This window comes from Oreochromis niloticus, linkage group LG15 (assembly GCF_001858045.2).
Source record: "Oreochromis niloticus isolate F11D_XX linkage group LG15, O_niloticus_UMD_NMBU, whole genome shotgun sequence".
Lineage (NCBI taxonomy): Eukaryota > Metazoa > Chordata > Actinopteri > Cichliformes > Cichlidae > Oreochromis > Oreochromis niloticus.
The window spans coordinates 13,130,618-13,154,193 of NC_031980.2; the positions used below are offsets into that span (position 1 = coordinate 13,130,618).

Here is a 23,576-nt window from a genome sequence, read left to right on the forward strand (position 1 = left end):
TCGGTAAATTAATGTTAGCTGCTGCGCAGTGTCATGGCTTTCTATGTCAATTAACTGAGTAATTAATTGTGCAAGTTGTCAGAGAAAAACTCCTTAAATATCCACATAAGGATTTAAGACATGAGGATATTTTTGACAAACGAGTATAAATGGATAAATAAATCATGTATAATAAGTCCAGTCAGCTACACCTGGGCACCAGATTTATCACAGAAATATCACAAACAATAAAACTTAAAGAGGACTCGTTACTGTTTTTTTTATTTTTCTGTCAATATATCAATAGTGGATGGTCATATTAAATATAGGCAATGTTTCAGACTACTCTAAACACTCCGTTCTAGACTGTTTATTTCCATTTTTTGATCTATTGGTTCCTGTCAGAGAGCGCTGATATCCCTAGTATGGTCATCTCAGATACAATATACTCCCTCCGGCTGGTAGTGCATGAACCCTTCCCATGTGCTGCTAAAGCCTTCTGTTTGCGAGGCTGCAGCCAATCAGAAAAAAGTCATCTTGAAGGAAAAGGAGCTAAACAGGTCGATTTAGACAGGATGAACTGATGGGCCATAACAAGGTTCAGTATAGAGTAAATAAGGGTTATTTTTAACCGTGAATCATGCAGAGTCAATTGTAGTGCTGTTCAAAGCTAAAAGTTTGGTCCCCTTTAAAGAGCCCCTTGGGGAGTACAAAAATAATAATTGCAAATCAGCTACTAAGTATACAAAGCATAAACAGGATTTTCTTGTATGTTTTGGAAACATCAATCGAAACAACTGCCACAAAATTCCTGCCACACTGTTTTTGTGCTGATGTTCAAACCAGAGGAGTTTCTGAACCCTGCAGTTATTGACCTTTATGTATTTTTGCTTTATGCGCTCAACAGCCCTGTTCATCTGTGTTCACTTCCTCACTGAGTTGCTTTGGTTCTCGATGCTTCCGCTTTGCAATAATACCACTTACAGTTAAACACAAACAGACCTAGTTGGACAATGGCATCCCATTACAGTACCATGCTCAAATTCACTGAGCTGTTTCGAACAATCCATTCTTTCACAAATGTTTGTAAAGGTAGTCTGCATGGCTAGGTGCTTGGTTTTATACACCTGTAGTAATGGGACTGAAACACCTGAATTCAAATGTGAAGAGGCGTGGCCCTACACTTTTGCCCATATAATGTCTCATTGGTCAATTTACGGCACAATTGTGGAAGGCATAAACACAATTTTTGTTTTCTCATCAGCATATTTACATATCACATACTTATTTTCATAACATATTCACGGAATATTTCAGTAAATGTGCTGTTTTTGTTTACGTGACAGCTCCTTAGTAAAGAATTAAAAACGTGCATGGATCAGACACCCTGTATATAAGAACAAAAAACCCTTAAATCTGGGATCAGTAGAACAGTTGAAGGCATGTCTGTTTTGTGTCTGGTGGAGGCTGGATCTGGATGGGCCGAGTACATTTTGATGCATCCTGAGCAACTTGATTAAGCCATTGTTGAAGCTTGACTATGTTGACAGTATCAGCTCACACTGAAGTGGGTGGAAGGTGCTCTCTCAGGAGGCGAGAACAAGCCATGAAGACTAAACTAGAGAATCATGTTCAGATTTGTCGAGATTCCAGTGAAAGTCAAACATGCTGGGTCTAATCATTTTCGCCTTTTGCTGGTCTGAAAGTAAAATAAGAGAGGAAGCATTTAAATCTTAACCCCTTTACGTCACTTTACATCACACAGAGTGATTTTCTAGAATTAAACAGCGGAGGATAACAAAAACACTCAGTGATCAAATGTCTAATTTGATCACTATCTAAAATGATACCTAACAGGATAACACGATGACGTGATGGGTTTTTATATCCAAAGGAATTTGATCTGATACCTAAATGGTGACACCAGTCTTTGGCGTCCATTGTTTTCTTCAGGAAAAACCCAGCTGAAAATAAGATGTTAAAATATGTTGTTATGCTTAGCTGCTTTAGCTTGGGGATCCACTGCCTTGCACAATTACAGTTCTCCTTAAATGGAATACAACCGGCATGTTGGTAATTTTCCATGCTTAAAATGAACGTATGGATATTATTTTTAACCTGAAGCTGTATGCTTAATCCATCAAGGTGTGATGGACCTTGGCTCCCACTTTAATCTTGTTTTAACTTGTATACCCTGATCTCAGCTGGATAAATCCCTTTGTGAATCTTTTTATTGTATGCCTTTTGTATCAGAAACAAAAGCAGTGACAAAAGATGCAGGAACTCACTTTAAATTTATTTTCGAAAACAGGACTCAGATACCAAGCTGCAAAAACCTGAACAAGTCCTTCATGATTTTAGTCACACATTGCAACAAACTACAGTCATACCCTGTTTGAAACTGCTAAAATTAGACTGGATTTGCATATTAGTTCCCTCGGTGCCGCGATAACGACGACCGTTACGCCGGCTGATCTTTTGTAAAATGATCACCTATCCTCGAGCTCTCAGCTTGAATCCAGGTCCATAAGCTGTTCGTCCCACAATAGCTTCTGAGCCTTTAGGTCTATTTCCACCCATGTGTGGTGGGGGAGATCGCTCCTCACCGCTGCTATTTAAAGGTGCAGAATTGTTCCACATGCCCCTTTCCACTCACTCATATGTCCTAGAACAAACAGACAACCAGATACAGCCCCTACACTCGCTGACATGCTGGATGACTCAACACGACCCCTGTTTTTTAGGGAACAGAGATCATAGCACACTCTGACCTACCCCGCCTCACCGCCCCCCACGCACACCCTACCCCCACCCAGCTCTGCCCTGCCACCCTCATGCATGTGGATCACAGACACATTTTGGTTCAACTTGAAACACAACACCGCCCATTTAAGCACCGATGACACTGCTGAGGCTCCAGCTTTAACTCTGACGGTGCCACGGCTCCACTGTGCTTTACTGGAGCTGGTGTCGGTGGGTCTGATGGCGGGTCTGTGTGTTTAGGGAAGCGACCGAAACATGAACACGCGTCTGTGTTTTTTTGTTGTTGCATGACATGTTTCGTCTCCTTGTCCAGCCTCAATTGTTCTTTTGTGTTTGTTTTGGTTTAGCAGTCTGATTTGGTTTCCCCACTTGTTTACATTTTGGAGTGTTCTTACCGCCATCTTTACTTCATTAAAGTTGTTTGCTTTTATTAGCCAGCACAGTCGGAGCTTCCCGACTTTCATGAATTGCCTTGACAATATAATGATAAAGAAATTATTTAAATTTCATTAATTTTCCGTGAATATTCACCTCAACCTGAGGAATATTCCCATTTTTGAACGATACTGGTGTTTCCACTGTACACTGACATTGTCATTGAATTAGACCCAGAATTTTTTATTTTTTTGTTAATTAAACACTATTTCAAAATGTTCATTTCTGTTAATTTTCCTTTCTAATAAAAACTTCTTCTCTTTCTTGTCCTTCAGGATTCCATGAATGCGCTGGTCAATGACTTGAATTACCCGCCCTTACGGAAAAACAAAAACATAGAGTCCTTTCTGAACAGATGTAAGTTCTCATGTTTGTTTTGCATTTGTGTGTCTTAGTGATGAAAACCATGACTTTTTAAATCGTGCAAGACTTTCCCTTTGTCCAGCATCAGATTTGGGATAAACCATGTGCACTGTTTCTTTAAGAAGGTAAAAAGAGAGGTATATGAGAGATTTCCCTGGTCTGGTGTTGCTACTCAAATTAACATTTTTGGGGAGATTAACAGGTTTTTCCTGCCAAAACCTTTGTATTTGATATGTGGTCTTGTTGCATAGCCTTGTTTTTTTCCCCCCAATAATTTTCTTATTTAAGGTGGTGCAACCACATTCAACCTAGAAAACCTGGCAGAATGTGGTGACTATAGCTAAATTTGACATTTCATTTCTTAAAAAAATCTACTTTTATGTTAATTTGTTCAACATGTTTTCTCCAAAACTGCTGCAGTAGATTTCATTAGACTGGGAAAGTGTTAGATAAATCAGCTTTATCTTTGTCTGATCTCGTGTATGTGTCTCATCTGCAGATAAAGACTTAGTGAGTGAGCTGCGAGAACTTCAGATGAAGCTTGATGACTTTGAGAAAGTCAAGCTGATCGGAAAAGGAGCTTATGGAGAAGTGCAGCTGGTGAGTTCAAGGGATCAATAAAAGGTTGTCTGTTGAGTTACGCTATTTAATTTTAAACTGCGTTCTGTGGAAGAGCAAAGCAGCGTGATTTAAAGGGGGAAGTTCTCCGGTTGTTCCCAAATCCAGCAGCTACCAGAAATATTTGAACCACTAGAGGGAGCAACAGTCTTTAAAAATGTGTGATTTTTACAACTTGATTTTTTTTTTTTTTTGATTTTTTTTAAATTGCCAACGTGCCTGACTCCAAGTTTAAGCCAATCAGTACATTTCTTACTCTCCCTAACTCTCAGTTTCCCATATATCTGCATCTTATGCTGGTAGAATGTGGTATCTCTTGGGTGGAAACAAGTCTGGACAGGCTCAGTGTGTGAGAGATGAATGTGAAGTCTGGTGTGGGGGTGTGGATGGGGGACATGGTATGTTTGTGTTTGAAATCTTGTGTAAACATGTCTTTCTATGGGTGTGTCCTACAATTATGGCTTCCCATCTCTGTCTCTGTTTCTCTGCATCTCCCGTGTTATCTTGGTCACTGTGACCTTCTTACCATCTTGTCCATATTGTTCTTGTTGAGTTATCACTATTTACATTCTCACATCTCTCCCTTTTTTGTCACGTCCTTCTCTGCAGGTCCGTCACAAGGCCTCTAAGAAGGTTTATGCCATGAAGCAGCTCAGCAAGTTTGAGATGATCAAAAGGTCAGATTCGGCCTTCTTCTGGGAGGAGAGACACATCATGGCCTTCTCCAACAGCCCCTGGGTGGTCCAGGTGTGTGTTTTTTGGGGTTTTTTTGTTTTTTGTTTGTTTGTTTGTTTGTTTGTTTTTCTACAAATATTCATAAGATGTAGCATCGGAGAACATATAGAACAGAAGTTTTAACTCCTTTCAGCCACAGAGGTTTTCATAGATATATTGTGTTCACAGTAGAACACGGAAAACACACCAAATGTTTAAACTGAAATGTTTTAGCGTTTCATGAAAAATAGTAGCCCATTTTGAATGGCAGCAACACATCTCAAAAAAAGTTGGGAGAGGGCAACAAAAGGCTGGGAAATTAAGTGGTGCTGAAAAGAAACAGTTTGCAGCTAATTAGCTTAATTAACAACGGCTCAGTAACATGATGAAAAGAACAGAGTTTCTCTGAAAGATGGACAAAAGTTCACCAATCTAAAAAAACAAACTGCATCTACCAACTGTGCAACAATTTCAGGATAACGTTTCTCAATGAAAAAATTGTGAATACTTTGAATATGTTATCAGGATTTATATTTATAGCGTATCTGGAGAAATCCCTGTGCACGAGAGAGAAAGCTGCAAACCTGTAATTGATGGCCGTGATCTTCAGGCCCTCGGATTACATTGCATTAAAAACTGGCCTCATTCGGTCATAGAAATAAGTGCATGGACGCAGGAACACCTTCAGAAATCACTGACTGTGAACACAGTTCACTGTGCCATTAATAAATGCTGGTTAAAGCTCTAGCTTTAACCAGCATTTATTGAAGCATTCTGTATGGTAAATACACTACAATAATAAACATAAAGCCATTTAAAATGGTCTGTCACAGGCCCATAACCCGTTTTAGACTTATTCTCAACCGATCCCTGGCTTGTTGTTAGGATAATGAGATCCTCCATGTGACGTAGTCAATACAGCCCTGAGTGGTAACACCCCTACGCAGCATGTGGGAAAACCGGTCATACTGTTTTGTGTGTCTACTAAGTGATGAAGGAAGTTCACACATTTACAGCGTGCTACATTTATGCATTTTAAAACTGGTATCATAGAATCATAATGCTGAAACTTTCTGTAGAACATTGTTATAGGTTGATATTGATATATATTTTTTTTGTGTCAAATATAAACTAGGTTGTTACTGGTTGTTTCTGTAGATGGTTATCAAATAATTACATTCGGCGACAGTGGGGAGAAAAGAATAAACCTTCGGCCAAATTGGGCTCGGAGGGGGAGTCTACCTCCATGGCTGGTTGGCTGAAGGGAAAACAAAGAGTAAAAGAACAGCACAGAGAGATGACTATCAACAAACAAGACCACAATAGTTGGTTTTTGAGCTTTTAAAGATAAACTTCTCTAACAGACATCAGTAATGTCACGCACCGCCAAACTGTAAAACATTTAATAATTTATTTGGAATTATTGTTATTGCATGCATTAGGTACAGATGGCAAGCACTTTGTCAAAACAAGCGATGTAACCAGATGGTCCGAGTGTTTAGAGATGGCATATGGAGATTATATTAAAATAAATGAACAGTAAAACAGTTGGGTAGGGGTGCAAGAATATTTTTATGATAAGAAAATGAAACAAATGATGTGTGGAATAGACCAATAGAACCAATATATTGTAAGAGTCTTGTTATATTGAATGCAGATAGCGTGCTTGTTAAATAAGATCCAATTTAATGCTGCCTTAAAGACCTGGAGATAAAACATTCATCATAGAGTAATCAAATAATATTAAGACAAGACAACATATTCATGTTTACATCCCAAAACAGTACCTTCTGTTTATACATTTCAGTAATGACCTGGCACCGTATCAGCATTAAGTCTGAGATAAAATCACACACAGATCTTTAAAAAAAAGTCATCAATGATATTGTAATTGCTCGTTACTGTTTTGTAGCTATGCTGTGCTTTCCAAGATGATCGGCATCTTTACATGGTGATGGAATTCATGCCCGGAGGAGACCTGGTCACACTCACCATGAACTACGACATCCCTGAGGAATGGGCTCGCTTCTACACGGCAGAAGTAGTGCTGGGGCTAGACGCCATCCACTTGATGGGCTTCATCCACCGTGACATTAAGCCTGACAACATGCTGCTGGACCAACACGGACACCTCAAACTGGCTGATTTTGGCACATGCATGAAGATGGGCTCGGTATGTTGAGTTTATAGTTGTGTCACAAAACATGCCTTCTGAGTTAGTTGAAGGAAGAGGAAAATGACATTTTGATTTTTCAGAGCTTCAGTGCACCACCAGGTGTTCACATGGTGAAGTGAAGCTCTTACATCATGTTGTTTTGAAAGGCCACAGAAGTTATGTGCTAAACAACCACCCTTGAGTGAGGCGGCAGTCCCGCCTCTGCTGCTGTGGGACAGGAAGTGTTTTTCATCCTTTTGTTTTCACCACAGCAATTTCAAAATGGCTCATTTCACTCATTTGAGCTCTCTGAATAGCTGCCAGTAGACAGAGTATGTCATGCAATTCCTTCCCTAGTCTCAGTCTGGTAAAGAAACTTGAAATAGTCTTAAAACACATTTCGTTTGTGGTCCACATGGTAAAGATTTTTTAAAGAATTTTTTGCATAGTTGTTGTCCTAACATCGAAAGATTTTGAAAGAAAATATCGTAAAACAATTTTAAGCTAGTTTCATAAGCTCATTGATCCACACTGTGATTTTTTTTTTTTTTTTTTTTTTTTTTTTAGCTTTTTTTAAAGACTTTTTTCTGCTTTCTGTCCAAAGTCCTTTCCAACCTTTTACTATTGCTTTCCTGTGTGTTATGTTCTAAATTCATCTTTCTGCAGACAGGTATGGTGAAATGTGACACAGCCGTAGGCACACCAGACTACATCTCCCCCGAGGTTCTCCAGTCTCAGGGTGGTGATGGCTACTATGGCCGGGAGTGTGACTGGTGGTCTGTAGGAGTAGTTCTCTATGAATTGCTAGTTGGTAAGTTATGTACTGTTCATTCAGTTAAGCTTTTATTAAGAAAGCAAACATGATTTAGTGCCCATTACATGTATAATTCAGCCCAGGCTGTTCTGGCTGTAACCAGATAATGAGAGGTCAACTCAACATTACAGAGTTGCATTATGTTCAGTTTTCTTGCTGTTTGGATATTACAATGTAACTTCCTTTATATTAGTAATTATAAAAATGTAAGTTTTTGCTCGAGCTCTCGGATCTGTGTTTTGAGAATTTGACCTCTCACTCTTCTTGTAGGTGAAACTCCTTTCTATGCCGAGTCCCTTATTGGAACGTACGGAAAGATTATGAACCACCAGAACTCGCTCGTATTCCCAGATGATGTAGAGATGTCTCAAAATGCCAAAGATCTCATCTGTGCCTTCCTTACTGACAGGTTTGTATATGGAACAATAGATTACAAAAACAAGGGCTTACTGTATAATGTAACAAGAATTTAGTAGTAAAAAGGGAAAATACTATATTAAGGACTATTTCAAGCAAATAGTGCATAGTACATATAACCTTGTTAACAAGCTTTCTGAATTTACATTAGAGATAAACACAACACCGTAATAACAAGCCTTTAAGCAATGAGGTGAAGCATATGTCAGCAACAACAGCAAAAGCACAAGTGATTCTGAATGTGATGCAACGACCACCAAGAAGTCTGATTAGCGGGAGAAGCAGAAGCAGGGAGAAGCAGCTATCTGCCATGGATGCCTGTGGGGTGAGCGGAAGACAAAGGAAAGCACAGAGTGATAAAAAACAAAGGCGTGTATTTGCCTGCAAATACATATCATTGTGGTATTGTTCTTTGTTTCCTTGGATTGATCCTGCACTTTAGATTTCCTGCCTGACATATATTATTAACCACAGGGATGTCTGCCCATGTCTCACAAAGTAACTGAGAGGCCTCACTTCTGAGTTTCAGTTTGTGTATTTTTCCTCCTGCAACCAACCAACCAATCAAAACGTGGCTGATGAAGATACTTTTGGGAAAATTAGTTGTAAAGGTAAAAGTTGGATGAATGGGCATATGGGTCATGTTTCCGGATAGTGTCCCATCCCCCTTGAAGAAACCACTTCCTGTTTACATTAGTAACTCCGCCCACGTCAGGGCTCAAACACAGGCCCTTTCTGCTTCAGTACAGAGCAGCCTTTCATTTTTCCTCACTCAGTTTATTTACCTTCTCACTCACTGCTCTCTCACCACAGACAGAATCTCGCATGTGTGTACGGCTGGCACACACACACACCTTGAACACTGACCACTGACTGCGTTCACCACTTAACCTACATGCTCCATCACTGTCTCCTCATTATGGTGAATCACATGTGTAAGCACAACCACCCTGCTCGTTTTGGAATTTTTCATCTCTCCTTTCTCACCATGTGTTTTTCATCGCTTCATTTGTAAATGTCTTCTTCTACCTTTTCTCGGTGCCACTTTCCATTTCTTCGTTCTCCCTTTTCGTCTGTAACTTTCTCCTTTGCAGTTTTCTGGGCATCGAGACATGGCTTGTAACTCTGATTTGGCTGCATGTCACTTTTTCACGCAGAGGTTTTAAAGTCTCTCCTCATTTTTTTGTTTTTTTTCCCTCCCCACCCCTGCCCTCTCTTCCCCTTGGCTAGATCTGGAATGTCCCACACGTGGCAAGCCCAAACTGCCCCACCCCTCCAACCCTGTACCCAGAGGTGGAGGAGGGAGGCGAGGGGATGAGGCAAGAGGGAAAATGAGTGTGTGTATAGATTCAGTGAGAGAGAGAGGAGAGAAGGAGGGAAGATCTAGGAGCTCTTGAGTCAGAGTTGTTGATGTTCCTGCCTGGTATCCAGTCCTCCTGTCTTTACTACTTAGAACTTGGACTGAAGAGGTTTTCAGGCGTATCCATTGTCCAGCAGTGGTATGGTGGCTCTCCATGCTGGTCAGTGTGGTTAGTGCAGAGTGGTCACTCCGCTAAGTTCCATGTGTTTGGGATGACATGTTCGTGATGGTGGGTGGAGAGGAGGAAAGGGGTGTGCTGTACTGTGTTGCACTGTGTCACACTTAGGCAAACCTGCTCACCGTCTGACTGCTTGTTCCTGTCGCTGTGTGCAGGAAGGTTCGTCTGGGCCGCACCGGAGTGGACGAGATAAAATGTCACCCCTTCTTTAAGAACAACCAGTGGACCTTTGACAACATCCGTGACAGTAAGTGTATCCATATACTTGTCTTTAAAACTTCTCTCTATATTATGCAACAATGCAGCAGCATCATACATTTCCATTTCTGGTAATGTGCAAATGTTTTTCTTTTTCTCGGTTTGTTGCCGTTCCCATTATTTTGCTTCTCTTATCATCTCCAGCCCATTCCACTGCAGTTCTGTTTTGCTTCAGTCTGAGTTAGAATTTTATTTCCAGCTCCTGAGTCATTAAATCTACTTGTATGGTACACATGCTCTCCATATGCTCGCCATTCATATCTGACAGTATATGACAGGGTGCTTTGCAGAGCAGGAGAGAACATTATGCAGAATAATCAGCTACGTATGGGTACCAGTCCAAAATCATAAATTGGTGAGAGATGAAAATCAATAAAACACTGAAATTGTCACTGAGTTTGTGATATAGTGTGTACTGTTGTACACTGAGAAACAGATGGGAATTATATAATTATGTAGTTAATACTTTACTGTGCTCATCCTTATCCTTCAGTGTACTGAACATATTGAAGTCCTGCACCACATGTGTGACTGGATAAAAGGAACACGATGTTGTAGCTTAAGGTTCAATACAGATAGATAGATAGATAGATAATATAACATAATTATTTACTCACAGGTGGGTTAGGAAAAGAATAAAGAGAAAAAATCTATGTATATTAGCTATATAATACTATAATTGCTAAATCAGTACCAATGTTTGTACTTTAGTATATTTTTTCTTTTCTTAGACTGTCTGTATCAGGAAGGAAAAAAGAAACAAGAAGGAGAAAAAAATAAGTAAAAAGGGATATATTAGAAGTATGAGCAGGACCTCTGTCTCTGTATGTAATTACATTCAGACTCTTTTTCGTTGCCTCGCCCTGTCTCTGCCTCACCTGGCTCCGATTAAGACAGAACTTCTGATCACAGCCTGGCAATCTGGAACTCGAAACCACTGCTGTGCCGCTCGGCTCTCTTCATCTTTGCATGTGCACGCTCATGCAACCACTCCAAACACGACCTTGCTTCCATTGTGAAGTCCCGCTGAGCTGCACGTCCCTCTCGGCCCTCTGTGTCTAAGGGTGATATTACTTCCCGCAGCGTCTGGGCACTGATTTCAGCGCTTTATCATTTGAGTTGACTTCATGTTTATTAAGCACAGGGATGGTTGAACGCAACGAAACCAGCACCACGGGTAGTTGGATGGATGCTTGGCTGGATAAATGAATGAATGAATGGATGGATGCGACTGGAGGCAGCACCCCCCTTAGCGGCGGGTGGGGCAGGCTGTGCGGCCTGTGTGGACCGGTCTAATGAGAGGGGCGTCCCAGTTTGGAGGGTTGCTCCCGCTCTCTCACTCTCTCTGTGGCCGTGGCTGCCTGTCATTAGTCACCCGCTATCAGAGAGCATTCTGGGAAGTCATGCCACAAGGGCCTCCATGGAGCGCCCTGAGTCTCTTTCTGTCTCACCACATTTTGGCTTTTTTTTGTCTCTATCGCTTCTTTTTTATTTCCCCCTCATTTGTTTCATTCCTGCGCTTGATTTCTCTCTGTGTTTTCTGCACCATCTTTGAGTTACATTTGTCAAACTGGGGGCTGTGTCTTGACCCGCTGTAATAAGCTCTTTACTCAGAGCCAGAACTGCGCTGGTCTGAAGAACTTGATCCAAAATCGCTGCTTTTTTTTTTTCTAATTAGGATCTATTTATAGGCTCGAGGGATTGCTTAGTTTTATCTGATTGGCCCTTTAACACATTTTTGTCTGCAGACTTTTAGAGTCACTCCTGTGAAAAGAGAGCGCAGAAGGAGCCTTCTCTCTTGGCATGGCTTGTGAAAGGCGCTGTGTATGGGGCACAAAGCAAGCACTGTACGGGAAAAGGAGTGGTGTCAGGCTCACGCCAACCTGCAGACTCCTAAAGTAACCAAAGCCAAAATGGACATGCATTTATTCAAATTGCTGGAAAAAAAATTAGCACTCAGATGTCTTTGATGTATTTTAATTTTAAATCCCCAAGCACAGGATTGTTTTTAGGCTGATTTTATGTAAAACAGCAGTTTCTCTTTGCTTTAATCCTCCTGGTTTGCACCTCCTTCGTTCCCCTTTTTTCACTTCATGACTCTTTTCCTCTCTTCCTGTCTTCCAGCTGTGGCCCCAGTTGTGCCAGAGCTGAAAGGTGACTTAGACACCAGTAACTTTGATGACATAGAGGTTGAGAAAGGAGATGTTGAGACCTTTCCTCCACCCAAAGCCTTTGTTGGCAACCAGCTACCATTTATTGGTTTCACCTACTTCAAGGAGGATCAGTAAGTGTTTGAATTTCATATTTTTATTTTACTTTAACTCTTCTTTTGTTCTTAAGTATTTGATATATTCATGTTTGCATTCCTTTTAGTTTTCCCCGTCTTTTCTTTTTTTTTTAAATTGAGATTTTTATGCTACAAAGCTCAGCGTGTGTGTAGATATTTTGCAACACTTAATTACACTGAGGAAACGGGCTTTTAGAACAACAGTGCTTAAAATATGAGAGGAAAAGACAGCTTCACGCCCATGCCTCACCAGTCAGACACTGCAGGCCTGTTAAAACTCCACACTGCTGCCTTGTTCTGACAGCCTCTTTAACTGCCCTTGTCGCCTGTGATGAATCCTGCTTTGTAAACCCTGCTTTTGTTCAGCAAAAAATAGAATGAAACAACACTTGCAGGTTCAACCACCATTAAGGCAGCAATCACCCAAACAAAGCTATTGTGTTAAAAATGGCAGCGTTTATTGTTCAAGACATATTATCTGGATAAAATTCACTTCATAAATGGCTAAGGCAAGTTGGTTGGGAAGATCAAAAACACAGTTTTCTAATCATCATACATGAAACGTGTTCACAATCCGTTTCAATAGATTAATTTATACCCTTTAAAGATCTGCCATAAGTAGCCATCCTCTCCTCCCGTTCCACACAAAGTCAAGCCTCAATAAGCAAATATTCAAAAACAAAAAGGAAACTTCACAAAATAAGTCAACTTTAACAGATAAAGAAACAAACCTGTCCTTATCACAGCTGCTCATCTACGCTTCTGGACCTAGTCATTTAGATCAGCTTCAGGTTATCTTTTTTGTACCCGTAGGTAGATTTGGTCTTCTGTACATGAGTCATCTATGCTCACATGCACATTTTCAAAATAAACACAGACAGCATGTATGCTGAACGTGTTCTCCACCAGAATAAGATATCATTCTCTCTCTTTGCAACATCATTAGTGATCATTTTTCGTAGCGTGGACAACAGCTGAGCCAGTCCTGTGCGTGGGAGACTGAGCTTTGAAATTTGTTCTGTGGTTAACCAGCTGGTGCCCCTTATCACCAGTCATTTTCCAGACCAACATCGCTTCCATCTGGCTACACAACAGTGCAGCGATTCCCAAATGCCACAGGAGCTGCTTCTGCAGTGAAGCAGCTCAATTAAATGGCTCAAGTGTTACAATCAGTGTTGGTCAAGTTACTTGAAAATAGTAGTTAGTTACTAATTACCGATTACTTTTCCAAGAAAGTAATCCTGTTACTTTACTGATTACGTATTTTCAAAAGTAATTAGTTACTTTATTACTTAATTACTTTTAAAAAGCGTGATGATACATTATAAAGCAATAGACCTTTCAGCCCAGTTCTATTTTTTCTGCATAATCCATCATATAAAAGTGAATCAAATGAAAAAGTCCCTTTTTTAAAAATTGTTTTATTAGTTTTAATCTTTTAACTTTATGCACATTGCATCAAGCAAAAATTAAATCTGAAGAAATTTGTTGAACATTTAAACCTATTTTCTGCATATTCCAGCATATGTGTTTACACTCGCTCTTTCAAATAGTAAAACACGGCAAAAAAACAAATAAAATCGAAGATTCAGCAGCACTAAGTGCTGTCGCTCTTAAATCTATTGTCACCTGTTTAGCAGGAGTGGGGCGGGTGGAGGTTTGCCCGGTGTCGCAGAGCTCATGTCAGTGGGGGGATCCGGGGGTTTCTCTGTGAATTTCACATTCCCGTGGCGGCTTGCTAGGTGCCTGCTCAGATTTGAAGTTTCATTTTTCTCTGTAGAAAAAAGTTTTCTTCCCACGCAGAGTCGACAGCGGACTCTAAGGTTTTTGTCACTTTTTTCAAATTAAAACTCAAAAGTAATGTCAGTACTTCCAACCTTTAAACGCTGCATGGTCGTACTCTCTCCCGCACTCCATATTATCCATTGTTGATCTACACGTCTGTTGCTGCCACAGACGTCGCACGTTCATACGTCATTGTCATGAGACACTCTCACAAACAAAATAACGGTTCAGTAACGCAGCATGCTTATGGGAAAGTAACAGTAATCCAGTTACTTTTTTGCAATAGCAATCCCTTACTTTACTCTTTACTTGAAAAAAGTAATTGGATAACACATTACATTTAACTGAGGGGAGCTGAAAAAGTTTGAGCAGAAATGCTGTAGACAGTAGAGTTAACACTTAAATGAAAATTATTCGTAAGCAGTATAAAATAATCAGGCTAATTATAATTATTGCATATTTCCAGAAAGGTTACGACAGCAGATGAATCTGCTTGTTTGATTTAGCAAAGATTTTATGCTGGAGCCAATTATCCAACCTCACGGCCGACACTAATAGTACTCTAGCATGTGTCTCCTTCCGATCTTTAATTGTTGTCTTTTTTCATGTGAAAGGTGAATGTGTTGTATATGAGTGCAGACTCACACCTTCAGTCTAATTGCGTATTAGTGTGTACCTTTTCTAAAATCACTCTTAATTTGTCTGCTGTAAGCACAGGTGTTTTGATTGTAAAAATTGTGAACACTCTGCAAAAACTGGTGTCATAAAAAGGCTTTACATAGTTAAGTTGTTATTCAGCCCCTGTGGCCGAGTCACTCAATAATTCCCATCGCTGCAAGCCCACCGAGATGGTTAACAGTTGGCAAAAAGTGCGTGGGCTGGAAGATTTATGCCAAGACACCAAAAAGATCTTCATACTTTATTGCTTTTTCCACTGTGTATGGTTTTAGGATTAGGCTTATAGGTATTACTGTAAGTGCTTTCTAATGTCATGTAACGCTGGGCAATAAATTATGTCATTTAATGGATCTGGTTGGGACAAAATGTATCTCATGCTTGTAGAAATGTGGACCTGATGATGGTGTGTGATGCTGTCAGGGTTGGAAATCCACCTGAGGTTGACTCAGTTACAAGCATTCATGGTTATTGACCGTCCTTCTCTCATTCTCAGGCTGCTAAAGGGAAGTAAAAGCAGTTCTGCAAAAGATTCAGAGGACTATGAGGAAATCTTAGAGGACAAGGACAATTGTTCAGACAATAAGAAAGAGGTAGTTTTCTGTTTTTTGGAGGGGTTTATTTGAGGAGAAAATGAAAATCAAATAATGCTATTTTCGTACTCACTCATCTGTCAATTTGAGCAGCTGCAGAAAAAGATTTCCCAACTGGAAGAGAAGCTCGACAATGAGATGCAGGCCAAAGATGAGCTGGAGCAAAAGTGCAGGTAAGATAAAACATACAGGCAGACAAAGCTGAGCATCATCACGAAATATGATCCTGTTTGCTATATAAACATAAATGTTAATCAGTGTTCTGTCAGCTTATTAAATGTCTTGGTTAAAAGGTTTTTAAATTAGACCTCACCAAAGGATAACTGGTTGCCCTGAGCCACAGAAGAGATTTTATATGGTGTGTCACTTACTTCCGGATATATAGAAGTGTTTTGTAAAACAGGAAGTGACATCCCATCCTCAAAGCTGCTTTTAGAAATTCCAATATTAGGAGATGTTAAAGGAAATCCAAAAGCGACAGAGAAAAAGAATAAAGCAAGAAGAATTTCAATGTATAAATACATTTTAAAAAAGACAATTATTAACTAATTGTGAAAAATTTTAATCTTTTTTTTTCCCCCCACCCAGAAATGCTACCAACCATTTAGACAAACTCGTCAAAGAATTGGACAAGGAGGTAAGAGCAAGTGCATTTCAACCATGTACCTGATAAGATAAAGAAAGAGTTTGTTTCCACTCACACTGTGTGCGAATTCTTCTCTCATCAGATGAACAGCAGGCAGAAAGTCGAGGCCTCACTGAGGCAGCTGGAGAGAGAGAGAGCTCTGCTGCAGCACCAGAGTGCTGAGAATCTGCGCAAGGTGGAGATCGAAACTGACAGGAAACGCAGCCTGGAGAACGAACGTGAGCACCATGAACAAATGTAGAGTGCTGTGCAAAAGTCTTGAGCTGTCCCTCATTTCTTTAAACTTTGCTTAAAAGGAGCTTTAAAGGAGGACTTCTTCTTATTTTATTTAAAGTGATTTTGAGCAATACTACAGGAGTTTTGAAGTTTTTGTCATTTCTTCTTCTTTCTTTTTTCTTCTTTTTTTTTTTTTGTGCTCATTTTCAGTCCAGTCGTTGTACCTGACCATTTCTTCATTTTGCTTTGTTTTTTTGTTTAAGCTACGTAACACTGTGAATCATCAGGCTTAAAGAACCAATCTTAAGTTGCACTTTGTTACGAGCAGCCACAAAATCAAAAACGCATATGTTTTCGTTTCTTTAGTTAAATCTACGAAAAATTTCAAAAATGCATTTTGCATGTATAAAATAATATTTCTGCACAAAGTGCAAAGCAAAGAGCTTTTAACCAAAAACTTGACACATCACAGCAACGAAAGTCAGCCAACACCCACAGAAGAAGAATAAAAGTCATCACACCAAGCACTGACCTTCAAGCTTGTTAGAAGTGTACAAACTGTACATGTTTGCACCCATTTTTCCTCCAAAACCTAAGGAGTTGCTCAAGACTATTGCACAGTACTTAGCTAAATATGAGATGTACAACTTGTGAAATATCTTTCCATATCTTTGGTTGTCATTTGATTTTATATTTGACTAAGGCAAGTCAAATTGTGTATTTATACGTCAGGCTCAGAAATATTAATAGTTGTGGATTGACAGTAGTATAATATTGTATGGATGGATGAAATTTTTTATACTATACTAACTATAAATGACTTTGTTTTTACTCAACAGTGAACAAGCTGAGGGACCAGCTAGAGGATCTGAGGAAGAAGAACCAGAATTCGCACATCTCAAATGAGAAGAACATCCAGCTGCAAAAACAAGTGAGGGAAGCTTTTTAAAGTCACCTAACATGGTGTTGTCTTTCTCTTATTTTCAATTTTCCATATCACTGCACTTTTTTACTGTGTTTAATATGTGTTTTATTCATGTTAATAAAAACATACCAAATTGGTAATCCCTAATTCTGAATGCCTTCAGCATAAAAAAAATAATCTTATCTTAATTTTTTTCCTTCCCTTAATATCCGTAGCTTGAGGACGTCAATGCTGTGCTTCAGGCTGAGCAGGAGGCTGTAGCGCGGTTAAAGAAGAGTCAGGCGGAGGTGCAGAAACAAGCCCAGAGCCTGGAGGTTAGCCTCGGGGAGATGCAGGAAAAGTGCAGCCAGCTTGAAAACAGCAAGATGGAGCTGGAGAAGCAGCTGAGGGGGCTGCAGGCCGAGCTGGAGGAGGAGAGGAGAGGCCGCAACATGGGGACAGAAACTATTAATGACCTACAGGGTGAGACGTGGCCTCTATTACACTCTGACAGCAAGAGGTATTAACATAGTTGTAAACAGATCTAAAGCAAGGAAATGCGAGTTCTGTTTGGACTCTCTTGTTGGTAGCCAGTTGTAGGTAAACTACAGCCTTCATTAACAATGTGCAGAAATAAAATTATGTTAAGATATAGTTGCTTAATCTTTTTTCAGCAGTTACCTCATCATCAAGCTTTGATTTGTTTTGTCAGATAGTAAAAGGTCATCGAATGAATACCTCTGCAGTGAAACACTGATTTACTCACCCTAACCACAGGTAATCAATGTGATCTTTATACTCCCTAAAAGTTACTGCAGTAAACAGAGCAGGAAAAAAAGATGTTATGCAAGTTGGAGCTGAAGGCTCAACATTAAATGTGAATCACTTTTCTGGATCAGGCACTGGGAAATGTCTGATCATAGGTGGAAACATCTGCTCAAAAGCCTGAGAGTGAAGCAAGAGGCCGTAAAAGCCAAAGGAAAACCCAAGCCAGAACCTCTTGTGGAAACTTAAGCATGCTCACTCCTGGCAGACAGGCCACTGACTGAGGTCAGAGGGGATGTATGTAGACCACAGTGTTACCTGTTTGTTATGATGCCTGATGATCCCCCCACCCCATGTCAGAGTGTCCGTGTGGGTGGAGTCAGGGAAAAGAAACACTGAGTGCAATGTTTTCTGCATATTTAAAGATGTATGTGGGCTGGGATATTATGTAATGTCTGAAGCTGAACAGTTCAGGCACAGTTTTTAATTTACTACACGTTTGGCTCAACACTGTCACATTGTATAGAGCTTCATTATGGTAGCATTATGACAAATAAAAAGAAAACATGTAATGAATGTTACTGTTCTTTTAGTCAATTCCCATTCCTCCATTACAGGATGCATCTCAGGGCTGGAAGAAGAGGTGAAAGAAGTGAAGTCATCTCTCTCCAAGGTCCAGACTGAAAAAAAGGAGCTACAGGAGAAGCTCAATGAGCTTGAGAAGGTTGTTTTTGATTACTCATTACAAATTTCCAAATTGAAGGAAGAAGTATTCCTCCTTAAAAACTTTGGTTCATTAAATAACAGACATTACGACTCCAATATCCATCTTTGACCCTTTAGAAAAAGAGCAACCAAGAGATCGACCTTACGTTCAAGCTGAAGTCCCTCCAGCAGAGTCTGGAGCAGGAGGAGGCAGAGCACAAGGCCACCAAAGCCAAGCTTGCTGATAAAAAGAAGACCGACCAATCCATAGAGGAGGCAAAGTCCGAGGCTTTAAAAGGTGAGGAAGTGGGAGGGAAGAAGAGGGAATGTTGATTGGAGAGTACTCTTAAATGTAAAAGTGATAGGTGAGTTAAATATGGTGTAAACTAACCAAAGTAAGGCATTACCTTAAGAAAAAGCCAGTCATAAAAGGGAAAAGGTGACTTCTGCTGCTTTTAAAAGCTGTTGAAGAAACAAATGAAGGGTAGATTGATGTTAAACATTACTGACAAATAATTCTAGTTCATTCCCAGCAGGTTGACAGAAAACTCTGAACAGACTGACGTTTAGATTTGCTGCTGATTGTCCCTCTCATGCTAGTCCATTTATTTCATGCCACAAGCAATTTTACTGAAAGGCAGCAATGATTTGGCAATACTCCAGTGACGAGTGCAGTGTAGATTGTCCTGCTGATGTCTTTCCTTGCGATTTCCTTCGGTTCAGAGATGGAGTGCACCCTGCAGGAGGAGCGCAGCTTGAAGATGCAGGTGGAGGGAAAGCTGCTGCAGCTAAAAAAAGACTACTCCATGCTGGACTGTGATTACAAGCAGGCGCAGAACAAGCTGGATGAATTTAAGGCACAGAAGGAGAAACTTTCTGAAGAGGTTTGTCCCAAATGAAACATGAACGAAAAAGTGGTAACTTCAGACATTGTTTTGAAGAAATGATCCTACATCAAATATTAAGAGTTTCAAAGTTTCCCATTTTAGCAATCTCTAAAACAACAACCTCACAACGGCTCTCATTTACTAATGGCGTGTACGCACAAATCTGTTCATGAATCGAGCACACAAACTTTTCATACACAAATCAGTATTAATATTTTTAGATCTGAAGTTTTTTTTTTTTGTTGCATGAACAAATTTACAAGTATTTCTGATCATGCATACAAACAAATGGCCTGGCTGTTCTTGGAGTTTTAAGCATAAGTCTTTAAAATGAGTACTGCTGTTACTACTACTACTTATTATTGTAACCCTTATTCTTATTAATGTTATTATTTTTTTGTTTTTATTACTACCACACCACTTTTGGGCCATTATTTGCAGTTTTCCAAATCCATAAGCCACAAAATCCTCAAAAATAAAATAAAATACTAAATGGAAAGGTTTCTGGTATTGCTTATCTTATCTGAAATGATCTTATCTTTTCATTGCAAATGACTTCCGTCATTTCTGAATATCATCACTTACACTGTCATTTCCTGGCACTAACCCACAGATGCTATTCATTTATTTATTATTATTATTATTTAATATTTGAGGATTAAAACATTTTTTCTCACTTGTGCCACAGCGAGCATCTCAAAACCTTTTCCTAAACCTGAAGTTTCTCTTTTGTTTTCTTTTTTTTTTTTCCACTTTTCATAAATTCAACAGTACTTTTTTCGTACACACTTGTTTTTTGCACAGGATTAGCACTTATACATAAATTAGGGTGTTTACCTAATCCACTCAGCAATGGCAACTGTGGAAAAACAAAGCAAACCTGAACAGAATGGATAGAATTCAACAAAGTAGCAAATAAAGGAGAAAATCTGCTTGCATTGTGTGCAATGATCATGACTACAACAAGGAAGGTGTGCCATGGAAAGAAACTATGCCTTGCAATGCAGGATTCAGTAGGTATTATCATGGTTATAGTATGTATACTATGTGTATAATAGTCATCACTTTGCTTGACGTAAACTTTTAAGACTGTCGAAATTTCATATTGTGCTTTTACTCAACTAAGAAAAATTCATTTGGGGGTAAAATCATATTCTGCACCTGGCTATGGCTTTGACTGAACAAAAAAACATTATCACAGACTTAATATCTACATTCTATGGTGATGAACAAGGAAAACTAGGTGGGTGAGCAACGGCCTTTTGTAATGAGCATGTGATTTTATTTTCAAGCATTTTATACAAAGTGGTGCTCAGTTGTTCTGAAGTTATACCCTCTGTGTCTAACCAGCTACTAGTAGGATTAACCACAGCTTCGCATCCCTGCATGTGTCTTTGCAGGTGTTGCACCTGACCTCACGTCTGGAGGAGGAGATGCACAAGCGGAGTATGAGCCAGAGCGAACTGAAGATGCAGAACCAGCAGGTGTCTGTGCTCCAGTCCTCTGAGAAACAGCTCAAACAGGAACTCAACCAACTGTTAGACATGAAGCAGATGCTGGAGAAACAGAACCAGGAACTACGCAGGTCAGACACATGTCCACATACTGCATACTTGTTCATTTTAATTTCAGTATATACTGTAGCTGCCCTTAGGGAGTATTTAATACCACATACAGTTTTCATACTACTTTTGACCCCTCTATATTGCAGAGGATTGTGCATCAAAATGCCCTGAAAAGCATGATGGCTCGCTTTATGCAGAATGCAACCACATGCAATTGCACAACTTGGTACTTTTAAAATACAGTGTACTAGAACATACTAAATCTTTTTCCGGCTAACTAAGTAGGTAGTATGAGTATTGGACTGCACCCATGATATCTAATGAGCATAATATGCATATACAAATATAGCAAGAGTATTAGTGACTTTAATGTTGTTGGCAAGTCTCATTCATTTCCTCTGATTTAAAGACATTGCTTTGGCTCTGGTGTTCAGTTGGCCTGCAGCAATGACTGACAGATTTCTGGTCCTGTTTCAGGGAAAAGCAGGAGGCTGATGGCCAGCTGAAGGAGCTGAAGGACCAACTGGAGGCACAGCACTGTTTCACAGTAACTCTTTCTTTTCTTTTCCTTTTTGTGCATGCTATCTGCAAACAGCAGTGACAGCCAAATCACTTCAATTGTACATTTAAGGGAATTGGCTTTCCCTAGCTCCTCACACGTTTACTCTGTAAGTGTAATCTAAAAACTGATTGGGTCTACATGTTTTCTTTATCAAAGACCCTTTACAAGACGCAGATCCGTGAGCTGACAGATGAGCGTGATGAGAAGAATAAGCTGTACGAAGAGGTGCAGCAGCAACTGGCAGAATACCAGGAAGAGAGGTAACTGTGGCTGCTGTGCTTTGATCAGTCGACTCTGCATTCAGTATAAAAACACTGTAAACACTTAATCACCAGGTTAGTGTGGAAATTGACATAAGCAGCAAAAAACAAACCATTCAAACTTGCAGTTTTTAAAGTGATAGTGGCAGTTAAATACGTGTCTCAACTCCACAAAATGAATTTTATCTGTACTTTAAGAATATAACAGTCCTCTCAGATTAGTGTCATTTCCCTTGTTCAAATTAATCTCAGCCAAACAGAAGGACACGACCTTTCACAGACTGAATGAAGCTGAACCAGATTAGCAGCTGTCCCAGATGCACTCGAGCCAAACATTACTGTGGACAAATAATGCTTTCAAATTCAGCAAAGACGAAAAGGTCCCAGAAATATCAGTGCATGGTAGCACTACAGGCTGTTGATTTATAGGTCTTTCTAGGATTTATACAGCTCTGGTAATTAATAAGATGATGGTAATTCATGCTCTCTTTCCCTTTGCAGGAAGTCACTGACAACCCGACTGGAAGAAAGCTTGACCAGAGCAGACACTGAGAAGTTGGCTCGTTCCGTCGTTGAGGAGCAGTTCTCCAATCTGGAGAAAGAAAAGATCATGAAGGAGCTAGAGATCAGCGACATGATGATGAGGCACAAGCAGGAGCTCAGCGATAAGGAGGCCACCATCAGCTCGGTAAGATCGGCTCAAGTTTTGTTTGTTCGAGCCAAGAAACGTTTGTTAGCTGTTTGGATGAAGTCCCTGCCTGCTGTTGCTACATTTTGTGTAACTTATGACCTTCTCAGAAAATCTTTACACTTCTGTATACCACTGGTTGTAGCTACAAACTCTGCAAGGTATCTTTAATGCCCTGGGAAATATTTAGTTATGTCAGTAGCAATTTACCCTCAAGACCATCATTTGTGCAACCACTGTTACAAAACATCATAAACTATTAAGAACAATGAGAGTCACTAATGTTTGGCTTGGCTTTGTTCCCTTTTATTCATTCTGGAAAGCTCAAAGTACAGTTTGTTTTGAAATGAGTTAAAGTATTCTTGTCACCTGACTGCTATGCAGAGGATCCACTGATAACATCGCCTCACCTCTGCTCTATCCACCTTCACAGCTGGAAGAGTCCAATCGTACTCTGACGGTGGACGTAGCCAACCTGGCCAGTGAGAAGGAAGAACTCAACAACCAGCTGAAAGAAATGCAACAAAGTGAGCATCACTCTTCTGTAATGAGCAACCGATAAAGCTAATTTCTATCAAGAAGTCATTTCCTCCAAGTCATAGAATGTGTGTTAAAAGTTGGCATTATTTATGCAGATAAAGATGTAAAATTGTCAGAAAAGTAGCCACTGTTGTGTTTATCGAAAAACAGAGTATTTGTCCTGTAAATTGGTAACCAAATTTCTGAAACATTGTGTTAAGAAATGTGTATGAGTTTTGATTTGCTATTTTTATAGACCTCCAGAAAGCAAAAGATGAAGAGAACACTCTCAAAGAGTCCTTTGAAAAGCTGCTGCAGAACGAAAGAACGCTAAAAATTCAGGTGTGTGTCTGGGTGCCTACACAGGTCTGGAAAGTCTGCTACACTTTATTTTTTGCATGCTACTCTTGTGTCACATCAGTTGTTAAGAGCAATTTTCTGCTACAGGATTGTGTTGAACTCTGG

At 39.8% G+C, this 23,576-nt stretch overlaps 1 protein-coding gene across 6 annotated transcripts in view; it reads left to right on the forward strand.

Moving 5' to 3' along the window:
- Window positions 1–23,576, forward strand: part of LOC100701417 (rho-associated protein kinase 2) — a 37,260-nt gene that overhangs the window by 2,042 nt on the left and 11,642 nt on the right. For all 6 annotated transcript variants that reach the window (XR_001223291.3, XM_013266123.3, XM_019345970.2 and 3 more), the window contains exons 2-24: window positions 3,453–3,534; window positions 4,040–4,140; window positions 4,768–4,905; window positions 6,785–7,045; window positions 7,694–7,838; window positions 8,112–8,250; window positions 9,952–10,043; window positions 12,179–12,338; window positions 15,298–15,394; window positions 15,488–15,567; window positions 15,983–16,031; window positions 16,123–16,258; window positions 17,096–17,187; window positions 17,397–17,643; window positions 18,543–18,649; window positions 18,769–18,928; window positions 19,354–19,514; window positions 20,918–21,102; window positions 21,560–21,629; window positions 21,801–21,904; window positions 22,406–22,592; window positions 23,026–23,119; window positions 23,368–23,453. Coding sequence is in view for 5 of the 6 variants with exons in the window: in XM_013266123.3 (XP_013121577.1) it covers window positions 3,453–3,534; window positions 4,040–4,140; window positions 4,768–4,905; window positions 6,785–7,045; window positions 7,694–7,838; window positions 8,112–8,250; window positions 9,952–10,043; window positions 12,179–12,338; window positions 15,298–15,394; window positions 15,488–15,567; window positions 15,983–16,031; window positions 16,123–16,258; window positions 17,096–17,187; window positions 17,397–17,643; window positions 18,543–18,649; window positions 18,769–18,928; window positions 19,354–19,514; window positions 20,918–21,102; window positions 21,560–21,629; window positions 21,801–21,904; window positions 22,406–22,592; window positions 23,026–23,119; window positions 23,368–23,453 (2,973 nt within the window). In the remaining variant the exon portion in view is untranslated. The remainder of the gene's footprint in view (window positions 1–3,452; window positions 3,535–4,039; window positions 4,141–4,767; window positions 4,906–6,784; window positions 7,046–7,693; window positions 7,839–8,111; window positions 8,251–9,951; window positions 10,044–12,178; window positions 12,339–15,297; window positions 15,395–15,487; window positions 15,568–15,982; window positions 16,032–16,122; window positions 16,259–17,095; window positions 17,188–17,396; window positions 17,644–18,542; window positions 18,650–18,768; window positions 18,929–19,353; window positions 19,515–20,917; window positions 21,103–21,559; window positions 21,630–21,800; window positions 21,905–22,405; window positions 22,593–23,025; window positions 23,120–23,367; window positions 23,454–23,576) is intronic.